A 14,529-nucleotide genomic window follows, 5' to 3' on the forward strand; every position below is an offset into this window, starting at 1 on the left:
TACAAAGCAAATGCAGAAAATCAAATTTAGCACCCAAAAAGAACCGTGACAAAGAACAAGTCAAGTGCTCAAATTCACTCCACTTTATGATAGACACTCTAAATGGTCTTGATATGCTGTCTTTCACATAACTTAATATCAGAAGGGAAGGGAGTTCAAAGGATGAAGGTCCTAGTTTTGTGAGCGATCAGCGGAAGTAGATGGATATTTGGGGAATATCAACATCATTGTCATCTTCATCCTCGCATGCCACAACGACATCCACGTGGTTGCGATATGGTGGCAGCTCTACCTTGGCTACATCCCGTACAAGGTCCGAGATCTTCTTGTCCATCCGGTCCTTGTGTCGAGGGAACATGCTGTTGTAGAGCAGGCAACTTCCAAAAGAAATGCTGTAGGCGTTCAGTCCTTTGTCGGAAAGCCATTTGAGCAGTTCCCTCAAAGTTGGATTGTTCTTTATGATCCATCTGTCCCACACTGTCCAGCTCATGTTCTGATGCTTAACAACCTTGGGAGCCACTGGTTCTGCTATGGAGAATAGCGGGAGAGCAAGGTTGGCAAATGTGTTGCGATAATCTTCTACCTTGTGGGACCCATCGATTACTTTATATAGCTCGAGGCACACCAAGCCGGTGGCCATTGCTGTGGAAGTTGCAATGGCTGGAATGATCCTCCCAGCAATGAATTTGGCTTTCAGCTTGTCCACTTCAGGAATGCTATAATTTCTTGCCCTCATGTTTGCAAGTGCTGCGATCAGGTCCATGTGATAGTTGGTGTCGTCATCCTACACAAACACACAGTAACATTAGAGAGAAAGTAGCAGAATAGATAAACAACCATTCTTAACAGCATTGTTAAATTTGTACGAGACAAGATGCAAACCTTCTCAAATTGGATCGGTTTCATCCTGAAGTTTGGTGGTAATGCCTGGCAACATTTCTCAAGCTTCACAATTAAATCGTTAATAACAGCAGCATCATCCACGGAAGCAGTAGCAAGACTAGTAGCTTTCTCATCAGTTACAATTTTCGCATCATTTCTAGGCTGGAAATCAGGGACAATAACTTGATCAACAGCCTCTGACAGTTTCTTTGGGTTCTTCACCCAGTCAGGTATAGGGATGCCGAATGTCTCGGCTCGCAGGATGGATCCAGCCATAATAAAGTGAAGATGGCTGGGATCAGAGGTAGAAAACTGCAGGGGACGAGGAAACCTCTTTGGGGCTGACCAGAAAGGTGCACCAGTGCTGGTTGCAGCATCCTCAGGGAAGGTGAAAGCTAACTGCTTCACCCTATTTGCAAAATAGTCTTCAAACCTGCCAATGGACAGAAAATTCATTTAAGCATATCTACAGGGAAGTTAGTAACATAAATCCAACCCAAAAGGAGAATTTAAAATAGATTTACTTTAGACGAGCCCACAAAATACAATCTTGGAAAGATTCACATCGCTCCCTATCAAGACACTCAATCACACGTTCCAAGTTGTCCCTTGCTTGAGCATCGCCAGCATTTCTCATTGCAGAGGCATACTCAGCAGGATTAGATAGATATGCATTCACTTCAGCCGGTGTCTTTTCAAGCAATCCCTCAAATTCTGACCTGGCCCATGTCAGACAGTGATCAATGTTATGCGGGAATGAGTGCACAGTGCACATTGGTGCTTGTTTCTCTGGGGGGTCACGGGAAGCACCATAGTTTTCTGTCAGGTGGGGAATGACCATTTGAGTATTACATTTGGCACCCAAAGTTCCAGACTCCAGAAGTGGTTTCTGGAAATATAAGCACCTCTGGTCAACATAAAGTCTGGCATTTACATTGTCTAGGGCATTGATAACAACACTGAGATTCTCCCAGAAAGCATCATGGAAAACATTCTCAGTCTCCGAGCCAACACGATTTTGTAAAGCTTCTATATGAAACTGGGGATTAATTGCCAAAGCAGCAGAAGCAGCAACAGTGGATTTCGGCTGCCCAATGTTCCAATCCCGGAAGAGGAATTGCCTACTTAGGTTACTCTTCTCTATCACATCGTCATCAGTAATTGTCAGTTTTCCAGATGATCCACATGAAACTCCCATGAGAGCCAAATTCTTAAGAAATTCACAGCCTAGAGCACCAGATCCAACAACAAAAGTTTTTGCATCTTCTAATTTCTTTTGAAGCTTAGACCCAAACACTGAAATCTGGGCATCATAACGGCTATTCAAGGGCCGGAAGTCGCTGGGATCAATTGGCTCGGTAGGAAGGGATTCTACGGAGTCGAAGTAAAAGAACTGCAATAACATCACAACGAAAAAGTTAAGCTGCATTATATAATTTTTATGCCAGCTATTCTGGAAATACAACTACGGCAGAAATGGTGACAGTGATTGTGCGACTTAAATTTTGATAAAAGTTTTAATAATTACATAATGCATCAAAAAAATAGACCTGAAGTTCACAAAAAGAGAAAAAAGATAAAGCAAAACAATAACATCAACCTATACCATATGTATACAAGAAGTGAATGCTGCAGTTTTAGCCTATATAGTGTCCAAGTCATGACTTATATCTAAAATAAGCAAGAACAAGATTTTACAAGGCCTCAGGCGGTCGGGCCACAGTGAGTAAGTTTTTGTTAAGAAACTGCCGATAAGTCTTCTAATTGTTTTAAAAACTTCAAATCGGGACTCATTCTAAGCAGTAGGTCACAAGTTTCAATACTAATCTAGTCAAAAAAAGGGGAAACATAGGAAATACAATGAAAACAAGTTGAGAAAAGCTTTCAGCAAGAGGGAATTAATAACCTGAAAAAGAGGATGAAACTTCCCAGAGCATGCCTTCATAACCTCCTGCCCGACAATGCCACCAAACATGGCAGCCATAGGATTCAGGACAGCTCTAGCACCAAAAGCAAAGTGTCTAAGAAGCTTAGGGTTAATATCATCCAATTTTCCATCACCTTGGCTTTCGTTCATGTTACTGGTTATAGATATCAACTTCTGTGCATCCTCTTCACAACCAGCAACCGGGTAGCGCCCCATTTCAGACACAAACTTATCTAATGCTTGGAATGCCAAATGCAGAAGAGGAGGTCTGTCAAACTTGGAGAAATCAGAAAGAAGGAAATCACCAGTATCTTTTAATGCCTCCTTCAGCGGCTTGAAGTTCAGCACCTTGGGCTGTTTCACCTGAGTTACGATACCACCTCTCTCATATGCACCATAATTAGTTGTATCTTCTTCAAGGTTGAAGGAGTAAGGTCGTGCATTTTTTACTTTTCTTGGCTTTCCATCATTTAGTTCAGTCATTCCTCGGACTTCTGAGAATACAACCAGATCCCCATCCTGAAACTCAAGCCTTTCATCATCCACACATGCCACAAGAGCAGGGTTGTCGTTACTGATAGATGCAATAATTCCGGTATGAGGCTCTTCACCGTCGACATCGACTACAGTGAATGCAGGTCCGAAATCACAGAACGCACTACCAAAAAGACCTCTTACTTCTGTCTTTATAAAAGCAATAGGTGGCTGATGATTATGACAGTAGTCACTGAACTCAATTGCACTATCTAAACTGATGTCAGTAAAAACCACAGCCTGCATAGATAACATTTATCTTTATAAGAAATAACTGAAACATAATAATAATGTATGCATGGCAGTGGTGGATTGCAGGAAAGTTCAAAAGTAAACTTAAGGTTTTTTTCACAATTCATTTGATGCCTAAAATAAAGCAAATGCGGAGCACAGAGTAGCTGTCCTATCAGGACATGGGCAAAACATTTTTCCTCCAACTTTTGACAAACAAAAGCTTATAATTAGTAGAATTAACTTCACAGCATATATGGGATAGGACGGAAGAGAACATTCCTTCAGTTCTTCCAAATGTTGGGATTATTGACATAAACAATTAGACATACTAGACCCATATTATGTTATGATAGTAACAGAAAGTAAACTTAAGCTTATCTTTATGATAACATATATGCATAAGACAGTGTATTCTCTAACATTGTAGGTTTTTAGCTATTATGTCAGCATGTTCCCCTGTGATAATGAAAGTTTCCCTAAAACATTTATTCCAATCAATGGATTGTTTAAGTAAATGAGACAACCATGTTATAAAGGAGTAGAAGAAGTGCATGCAACTGTACTGAAACAATATGCATGGCCAAAGACAAAGTGAATCGACGCTCCTATTTCACGAGTAGATAATTTGAATAAAGAGTACACATGTCAAGGAAAAGAAAGTACAGAAGATGTTTGTAGATATGCACTTGAATATAATGTATATGAACAAATATATTGTCACATGAATTTATTTTGGATTTTAACTGAATGGGAATTATCATCATCAGTAGACGAAAAACTCTTATTAAAAACAATGAGATTACATGGTATTTGAACTTATCCCACTGAAGCCTCAGCCAGAGAAGTAACATATGCAATAACTCACATCAATAAGTACTTTATCTTATGCATGTTCAAAGCTAGCAGAAAGGCACACTTATAGAGTTTGGAGAAGGTATAATACATAGGAAAAGGAAAACCAAAAGCAAGTAAGCAACAAAGAGAGGCAGAGGGGGAAGGGGACTAGGTATGCACAGAATCAATGACGAAAAGTGCGGGGAACACAAAAAGAAATAAATTATACTAAAAGAATTACCTGAAAATCTGAAAGTTGTTCTTTAGTCAATTTTGTAGTCAAAGTGAGGACAGTCACAGCATTATTTAGTTCCTGTAGCTTCTGAACTGAAGCAAGTGCCCTGTTTTTACCCAAATCTTTTTCTGTGAATACAAAGTTACTAGACATATCCCATAATTCCACTGATCCTTCATCATGCAACGTCACAGACTTCACACCAGCAAGGATAAGGTTCTTAGCTGAAAGTGTTAAAAAGCATTGAGTTATAATTAGCCTCTCCCACATTATTCATCAAATAAGCATTCAGACACAAGTCAAGTTGTAATATGAGTATCATTTGGAAATAGACACTTCACAAGCAAACACAAATATAAATCAGATCCTATGAATAAATGCGTGAATTCTACTAAAAATTATCTCTTGACACATTCTCCTAGGTCAGGAACATGAGGACAGCCACACAGCAAGCATCTCCAGCAATAGCTAAATTAAAAGCTATAAGGGGAAAACCTAAGGCAAAAATCCCAAAGACAGTAACAGATTCAGAATAGCTTGAATATCACTCGCAACTAGTGCTGATTCTGAGATAGATTACATCGAGCATTCACAAATTCGATAAAGTTTGTGACAGCAAGTGAATATACAGAATCAAATAATAACATATAGATAGCATCCAAGTATATCTCAGAGAGTTGGAAAACAAAATTATACCAATCTCAACTCCGAGGCCCTGCATTCCAGACACGAGAACATTTGAAGCAAACAGCCTCCGCATAGTCTCTCGCCCGTAGACAGCCAGCTGCCGGCTGTGGAGATCCTCATCAATATCACGTTGGGTTCCATTGTCAAACGCCATGTCGGTGACTGTCGGTTCGCTGCAGTTGCTGTTCCCTACACCGTCGCTGCTGTTCTTCGCCTGATTGCTTGAGTTTTCTGTAGAAGAAACCACGCGCTGCCTCTTGACACTATCGGAATCGCTAACGTTAACAGCCTCGCCTTCCCCTGCTCTCTTTCTAGGAAGCATATAGTGCAACAAGCTGCTGAAAACACGCCGAATCCCCATCGAAACGACCAAAATCAGCACAGAGTATGTAATTATTTTTGGAAATTCAGGATCGATACGATTCTTCAAATATAACAACAGACGGGAAGAGATCGGAGATTGTAGCAGTAGCGCAATCGTAATGAAAATAAAAGATAAAATAAGGAGGCATGTTCCTAGGTTTTGAGAAGTCATTGGAAATCGATCGAAGAATATAAAGAGTAAATCGATTCGAAACACAATAGATTAAGTAAAGAAAGAATTTACCGGTTGCAGCTTCGGAGAGGAAGGAATGAAACCAGAGACGGAATGTTCGAGAGATAAAGAGAGAGATGGGAAATGAAGAGGAACCGAGTGACTCGAGATACAACAGAGGGTTTTCTTTTTTGTGAGGAGACTTTTAAGAGATTTAACAATTTTCACCCACCATGATTAACTAACTTTATAACATTCATCTAAATTATTATACTAGTATCAATAAATTTACTTTCTACTATAATTTACCGTCATAAAATGCAGGTTTATATACTCCTAATCAATTTATTAGTACTAGGTTTTGTTAAGATAGTGATTAGTGAATATTTCGTTTATATTTTGAAAAGAGGCAAGATGGAATTCGAAATAATGAGGCTGGTTGAATTTGTTAGTCATTTTAATTTATCCACTATTATTAATATTATTGAGTAGTTAATATTAAAAAATAAAAATACTAATTTAATTTGGATGTGTGGTTTTAGCCATTTAGGTCACTCAAACTCAAGCCCAAAAGAATATTTCATATCTACCTACTTTTTATACCTTTTCAATTACACCTATGTACTTATTTAAATTACACATTAATCCCACGACATTATATAAAAAAATTTAATCAAATTAAATAATAAAATAAATTTTGTTATTATATATTTTATATTAAAAAAAATACGCTAACTTGAAAATTAATATACAATTCACATGCTATTATAAAATTAAAACATAAATCAAAATATATTTAAAAATATCATAGTTACAAAAAAAAATACCACAATATGGATATAAAATTGAAAAAATTCAAGACTCGAAATTTGTGTTAGTTCCCACAACTAATCAACTAGTGCAAGTCCAGAGGAGCATTTTATTTCTTTTTGCGTTATATCAAGTCAAATACTTTTAAAATCGAGCATCTTCATTTGTTATTGTAAAAAAAAATTCGTGTGTTAATTCACATAATTAATTAATGGACATATTTGCAATATCTCATAATTTTTTGCAGTAGCACTATATTTTGTGTTGCACAAATTCGTATAAAACACTAAAAATTAGTTTGAGTTTGATATATAATTGAAAATAATTTTTACAATAAAAATAGGTTTTGGCGTATAGTTGAAGTTGGTCTTACAAATATAGAGTACTACATGTGATTAATATAGATGTCTTAAAAAACATGTCATTTTTTCATGGGAGGATGTAAAAGGACGTGTCATGATTTTTAAAGTAGTATATATGGGTAATGTTATTTTCACTGAATGAATATAAAATTCTAAAATTTAATAGAAATAAGAACTAATACTCCCTCTGTCCCATTAGAAATGAAACTTTTTTCTTTTTAGTTTGTCCCATTAAAAATAAAACGTTTCTTAAAATGGAAATATCTTTATCTCTACTTTTTCATCTCTCTGACTGTACTCTCTCTTCATTAACTCATAAAACTGTTAGAGTTTGTATACTAGAAATCACGTTTCGAGTGATTGAATACTGTAAAATTTTTATTTTATTTTTCAAGGAATAAAACAGATTATTTTTGTCATAATGTCGTTATGTTTTACATTTAATGGATGTTAATTGTATGTTTAAATGTATAAGTTAACTTAACAAAGTCTAAATCTTTGTTTTAGTAGACCGGTTGTGGGCGAGCGTCCACTTTAAGGTAACACGGTCAGTCCTAAACAAAGAAAAAGAAGAATTTCACGACCTAGATGGAATTAGACTATCCATCGTGAAAGGTTACAATGTCAGTCCGCATATTTTTAAGCCTTACTGAAATAAGATGACATTTGTGTGGTAAAACACTGAACGGATCTAACAGCAAGACTTGTCTTTGTGTTATCTACTGAAAGGTGAGGTCTTGATAAATATTTGTTTCTTAATCAATGTAGGTTAGCATTGAGCATACGGTATTAATTATGCATTACTTTGACTTATCAAATAGTGCGGGTTTTTCGTAACCCAATAATCCTGATATATTGGGTAGTGGTGATTAATATCTAGCGGTGTTAGAATTGCTATTATATTATATCGTGCGCGAGGTGAGTCTCGTTTGATAATGTCCTCAAGAGGAGCGTGAAACCAGGTTTTATTATTCGGAACCTAGCTAGTTGGAGTTTGATCACTCTATGAATAATAAATAAGCGTTTCATGCTAAGTCCACTCTTGGAATTAATAAGAAATTATTAATTAAGTCCATGGCAGACATTAATTAATTAATGGACATTTTTATCTTAAGCACGGGAAATGAAAATTAAAACGGAAACCCGAATTATTTATAATTTCGGATTTGGATGGGGAGAGTTCAATATTACTTCTGTAGTGGCTGCTCGTAATATTCCAATTAAAGCTTATATTAAATTGTGGGTTCTATTTAATTAGTAAAAAGTAAATTGGATGAGCTCATATCCAAAACCTTCCATAGATCTTTGTCTGGGCCCAAAAAGAACTTAATATAAATAGTTGAATAAAGGAGACATAAATTACAATTTATTTTTTCACCAAAATTTCGTCCCCCCCCCCCCCACCCACCTAGGAGTTGGACGATTTTTCCTCTCCTCCGTGGAGTAGAATTTTTGTCTTCTTTATTTAAGTCCTAGTATTCCGGTGAGATCAACCCACACTGATATTGGAGTACAGTTCGGGAACCAGAGAGAAGATCCGTGGTCTAGTATTCAAAGTGTTACATGGAGAAGTCGCTAGCCATCATCAATTCTTTCTTTGGAGAATTTAAAGAAGGAAAGAGGACATTACCTTGTGAAGCAAAATCTTTTCCTTCTACTATGGGGCACGAAAATTCCATTTTTACTATTGTTTTGAGGAAACTTTTTACCAAGTTTAAATCATTTTTCAAGCCTATAAATACCCCATAACCTAATTCATAATTCATATTATTTACAATCTTAGAGCCTTAATTCCATCCCCTACCTTACACATAAATTCCTCCATCTTCTACAAGGAGCATAGAATTCAAGGGAGATCAAGCAAGAGCAAGATTAATTCTTCCGGGTTTTATCTAGTTTTTATTAGATTGAACTTGTCTTATTTTGCTTATATTTATTTAGATTATCTGTCTATGGATAGCTAAATTTGTAGAATCCTAGGGGATGGAAGTAATTGACTCTATGTAGTTCTTTTTGTTTTGTTTAATGCTCAGAACTCGTTTTACTTCAATTGTTCCTTGTTTATATTTAACTGCTTGGTTGTTACTTTGATTACTGTTAATCTCTTATCGGTGATGATTTTGAGTGGTTTATATTTTATGTGTCAATGCAATATTTGTAACATGAGTGTTGATACACGATAGGAATAACTTCTAGTAGAGCTTGAGTCGGATGAACATAGAACTAAATAATTAGAATTACTAATGAGTTGATGAAATCACTACCCTAAGATTCCCTTGTCTTATTTGCTTTCTCAAACCAAGTTAACTGCAAACTGCGAAACTTTTCACTATTTTCATTTAATTGCTTTCTTTACTTGTTTTTATTTTCTGTTTTTCTTAGTTTAATCAAATCTCAACTGTGTCCAAATAGTATATGAGACTGAGTATGTGGTAGATAGTCTGTAAATTTATTCCCCGTGTTTGATATCCCGGTACTGACCTTTAGCTATACTAGATCTACCTGTATATTTGCAGGTATTTTTAGTGCTAATAAAAAGTGCATCATCCGTCCAACTCTAAGTGGAGCATTTCCTATTTAGCATGAAATTTTGGACGTATTTATTTTGTGAGTTGAGTGAAGAAGGAATAAAGTAAAAGTGAGACATACTGAGAATATACTACTCCCCCGTTCCACTTTAGGAGTCCTGATTTACCATTTTCTGGTGTAACACTTTAGGAGTACCGGTTGCAATATTCCATAAATGGTATTAGGCTCCACATTCCACTCACTTTTTTCCATTCACATTTTATTATATAACTAATATAAAAAAGTAAGACCCACATTCCATTATTTTTTTTCACCAACTTTTCTTTACATTTCTTAAAACTCGTATCGAACTCAACTGGGACTCCTAAAGTGGGATGGAGGGAGTAACACATTATTAAATAGAATTAACTGCCTCAAAAGTCCCTAACCTTTTGGATTGTGACACCCTAGACCCCTAAAAAAAAGGTTGCGCCAGAGGACACTAACGTTAGAGTCTTACGACGCTATTTTGTTTTTATCAAGGATTTGTGGTGTCACAACCGAAAATTTTAGGATTAGGAACTTTTGAGGCAGATTAAATGTAATGCTTCTCCAAAAAATTCTCTCAAATTATAATGCTCACATATCGATCTGTAATATAGTCTGTGAAGAGTAATTGTTTATTTTATTTCGATTAAGCTAGTCATCCTAATTTAATATCTTATTCACCTCAAAATGAATTGAATGTGATTAAAATTATTAAAAATTCCATAAATATTTTTTAATGATTGTAATTAAACAAATCCTATGATACGAAGACAAAAATGAGAAAATATTCAACTCAAAAAGAGAAAAAAATATCACACTGTTTAATAGGGTAATTTCACCATAAAAACCATGAAATCATGTGGTATACTACTAAAAATATGAACTTTCACTACATTAAATTCGTGGCACTTTCTTAGATGCCAATATAAATCATTTGTCATTTCACTAGTGTGTTGCTGCACTGCTATCAAATACATGCGACGTTTTAAAATAAATGCCATAATAATGCTAGTTCACTTGCACTCTCAATTCCTCGCTTAACCATTATTTCCAAAATCCTTAAATACATATAAACGAATGTTATGGTCAAAATTATGTGCCTACACTAATAATTTATTTAATATTTAAAATTGATATTAACAGCATTATTTAATATATATAATGAAAGAGATATTGTTTTTAAGTTACGCAGAAATAAAAGAGAATTGGGAGAGAAGAGAGAAAAAGATAGGAAGAGAGTGGATAAAAAAAATTCAAAAGTGTGTTTTGAAATTAATTGTTTAGCATAGAAGAATGAAAATCTCATTTAGCATTAATGTTTTTGAAATTTTTTGCAAGAATTGAAATGGTGATGCAGAGATTGACCTGGAACGAAAAAAATTAAGTATGAAAAGAGAAGATGGAAAGAGAATATTATAAGAAATAAATGAATGGATAAAAGTTGATTCATAACCTTTAAGCCACATCAGCAATCGTGTTTATCTAATTTAAACTACACGTATTTATCTAATTTTTTTTAACAAACTAATGAATAAAATAACTAAATATCCTATTATTTCCAGCTACACACAGAAACTAAATTATACTCCCTCCCTCCGTCTCTGAAAATTTTTCACCTATTTCCTTTTTCGTCTGTTCCTAAAAATTTGTCACCTTTCACTTTTATCATTTTTGGTAGTGGACCCCATATTCCACTAACTCATTCTCACTCACATTTTATTATAAAACTAATATATAAAAGTAGGACCTACATGCCACTAACTTTTCAACCCACTTTTTATTACATTTCTTAAAACCCGTGACGGGTCAAATGGTAACAAATTATGGGAGACGGAGGGAGTACTACAAGATTCTAGTTGCAGAAGCGGCGCTTCAAATAATTCGAAGGTAGGCGCTTCTTGTTATCATCAAATAATTTGAAAGTAGTTCATTGTTTTCCTTTCACTTCAATTTTTAATTTACCTATGATTTATATCAAATCACATAAGTTTCTATGGTGAACGATTGCAGTGGATATTTTGGATTGAATTAAAGAGCGTTTGATGAGACTCGTTTCATGCATGTGTTCCATAGTAAAACTGCACCTAAATCCATAAACTAACGTCTAATTTTGAGCCAGGTGTGTGAAATCCGCCATTTACAAAAGAAAGAACAAATCAGGTGGGCGGAAGCAAGAATAAAGAAAAGAAGGTGAAAACTGCAGCTTTGAGCGGATCAAGTCAACAATCAAATGAAGCCAGCTGGAGTTCTGCATTGAAAAAAATAGCCAGAGACCCCAACTACAAAATGTGAAGGGCGGCATTGACATTTCTGAGAGGATGGTACCCCAGGGATCAGAACCCTACGCCTTTCTATATAAAGGAAGCCCAACACATGAAAAAAGAGCTTCAGCCAATAGTTTAGGGGGTCTCCAAAGCTTTCTTAGAGTAGATTAGGGTCTCAGCTCTCTTCTAGGGCTGAAATCGGAGCTCATTTCACATCTTGTTCTTGATTCCTTGCTCACACACACTTGGTCCTTAGCTTAGTTCGAATTTCAATCGGTGTTCGGTGTTAGTCTCTGCACTTTTAGCTTTCTGTTCTTGCTATTCCACTCCGAGAAGGGGTGATGAAACAATCTATTGTTTTCTGTGTTTGTTTTCTGTTTACTTTTGATGTTAACGACATTTTGATGTTTTGTTTTAATTAAATGTGAAGTTATGTTTTCATTTCCAGTTGTCGTGTTTTGTTTTGTGCACGATGTTTCAGATCTGTTTCCAGTGTCCTTTTTATTTCGCATATCTTAGCTTAGAAATGTTTTGTTTTTCTTTGATCTGTTCAGATCTGATGTTTTATATTTGAGAGTCCTTAGTATGTTTAGATCTAGCAATGTCTGTTTCGTTTCTTGCATGAGCATGGGTTAGTTTTTATTTTTACATGGTCGTAGCTTAAAGCTTAAGAGTAGATTAAGTTTCATGTGTTTTTCTGATGGTTTGCCTTCCTTAACTTCTCAGATCTATTATTTACTCTGCTTTCCATGTTGATTTGTTAAAGAAGATGAAGTTGTTAGAAAGTTTTTACTTTACAGTATTTTGCAAGGGACTGACAGTTCCCATTTATTTTGTTTGTCCATTATGGAAAGTTTAATTTAGTTGATCAAGTAGTTTAGTTAAGTTGGTCAGTTCAGTTTAGTTTATTTTCCAAAGTAGAGTAGTTTAAAACTTAACTCACCCTATAAGCGTGGCAGCAACCATCCCCAATGCCATTTCTCGCAAACAAATGTTAAGCACACCATCTCTGTTGGATCGATCCTTACTTCCCTATACTAGTTTAATAGAATTAGTGGGTTAAGGTTTTGAGAACGCACTTCTTAGCTCTTCGATTCATCTCACTCGAGTCGGAGTAAATCAAGGTGATCAGCCTGAGCTTTTACCGGATCCACTCATCTGCATTTTGTAGGGAACAGGCAGAAATAGGCTGGCTTGATCAGGTCGACGAGCCAACTTGAGCAGTCCACAACGATAAACATGAAACAAAAAGAAGATGAAAAGAGAAGGGAGAGAAGAAAGCATTCATATTACTGTTTTAACAGCAAGTTCGATTTTGGGTTCCCAAATTTCATTGCAATTGGTAATTATTGACCCTGACTTGTGCTTATATGATTTTCTATTTTCAATCTGGAAATTGTTCATGAATTTAGCACAATTAATATTACAAAATTAATATGTTTATTTCATGTTGTTTGACATTTTATATGACTATTCAGTCTCTTATTTACACATATGTGTGTATTAATTTATGATCTGTATAGGTTTGATAGGAATTTATTAATATGGATAAAAGTTGGATGACAAAGTCAAGAGTAACAGACGAGTACCAAAATGGACTTCAGTAGTTCTTAGATTATGCTTTTCGCAATGCAAGCATAAATGATAAGATAATGTGTCCATGAAAACACTGCCAAATGGGAATATTTGTGAGTAGAGACGAGGCGTATGAACATTTCACAGTCAATGGATTTATTCCTGGATATACGGATTGGGTAGCTCATGGAGAACTTCCTAGTATTCTTGCTTCTAGGCGTGAAAACCAACATAATAATGTAGAGGCTTTAGGCGATGATGATATGCAGGGTTTAGTTCATGACGTCTTTGGAGTTCCAAATGAAGATGGATATACGTACGGTACTAATTCCTAAATGGATTATGAAATTCCTGATGGGCAAGTAAGAGACTTCTATAGATTGATTGATGATTCACAACAGCCGTTATATGAAGGATGTGCTAAATTCTCAAAACTATCATTCATAATCCGTTTGTTGCATTTAAAGTGTCTTAGAAGATTGAATAATAAGGTATTTCATATGCTATTGGACTTACTAAGAGATGTTTTTCCTGATGCCATGGTTGATCTACCGAAGTCTTATTATGAAGCTGATAAATTGATGAAAAAGCTAGGACTTGGTTATGAGAAAATTGATGCTTGTCCAAATGATTGCACTCTATATTGGGGAGTGAATGAAAATAAAACTTCATGTGACACATGCCATAAGCCTAGATAGTGTACTATTGAAAAAGATCCCACGGGTGAGAAAAGAAAGGTTGCCCAAAAGGTGTTGTGGTATTTTCTACTCAAACTAAGGTTGAAAAGGTTGTTCATGTTCAAAAACGACATCTCATATGAGATGGCATTCTGAAAGTCGTACGAAGGATGGGTATATGAGACATCCGCCGATTCCCCAACATGGAGCACATTTGATAGTTTGCATCCTAATCTTGCCAAGGAATCTCACAATGTTCGATTGCGATTAGCGTCAGATGGAATTAATTGATGCACTTTTTATTAGCACTATTAATACCTGCAAGTATACATAGTAGGAACAGTATAGGTAAAGGTCAGTACCGGATATCGAACACGGGGAAAACAAACACAATATGTCTATCTTCTACTAAAACTC

At 35.6% G+C, this 14,529-nt stretch overlaps 1 protein-coding gene across 3 annotated transcripts; it reads right to left on the bottom strand.

The window, feature by feature from the left end:
• On the bottom strand, positions 1-6,074 carry LOC125202785 (ubiquitin-activating enzyme E1 1-like). Of its 3 annotated transcripts, none has more exons than XM_048101260.1 (7): positions 5,941-6,074; positions 5,343-5,671; positions 4,653-4,870; positions 2,789-3,583; positions 1,407-2,275; positions 883-1,315; positions 1-784 (listed from the first exon to the last, which is right to left on the bottom strand). In XM_048101260.1, the coding sequence occupies exons 2-7, from the start codon at positions 5,653-5,655 to the stop codon at positions 188-190; spliced, it is 3,225 nt and encodes a 1,074-aa protein (XP_047957217.1). In that variant the 5' UTR covers positions 5,656-5,671; positions 5,941-6,074; the 3' UTR covers positions 1-187. The 3 variants fall into 3 exon arrangements, with proteins under 3 accessions (XP_047957217.1, XP_047957224.1, XP_047957208.1); XM_048101267.1 differs by having other exon boundaries at positions 5,343-5,668; positions 5,941-6,069; XM_048101251.1 differs by lacking the exon at positions 5,941-6,074 and having other exon boundaries at positions 5,343-5,709.
• Between the last annotated feature and the right edge of the window lie 8,455 nt (positions 6,075-14,529).

Source organism: Salvia hispanica, chromosome 1 (assembly GCF_023119035.1).
Source record: "Salvia hispanica cultivar TCC Black 2014 chromosome 1, UniMelb_Shisp_WGS_1.0, whole genome shotgun sequence".
Taxonomy (NCBI): Eukaryota; Viridiplantae; Streptophyta; class Magnoliopsida; order Lamiales; family Lamiaceae; genus Salvia; species Salvia hispanica.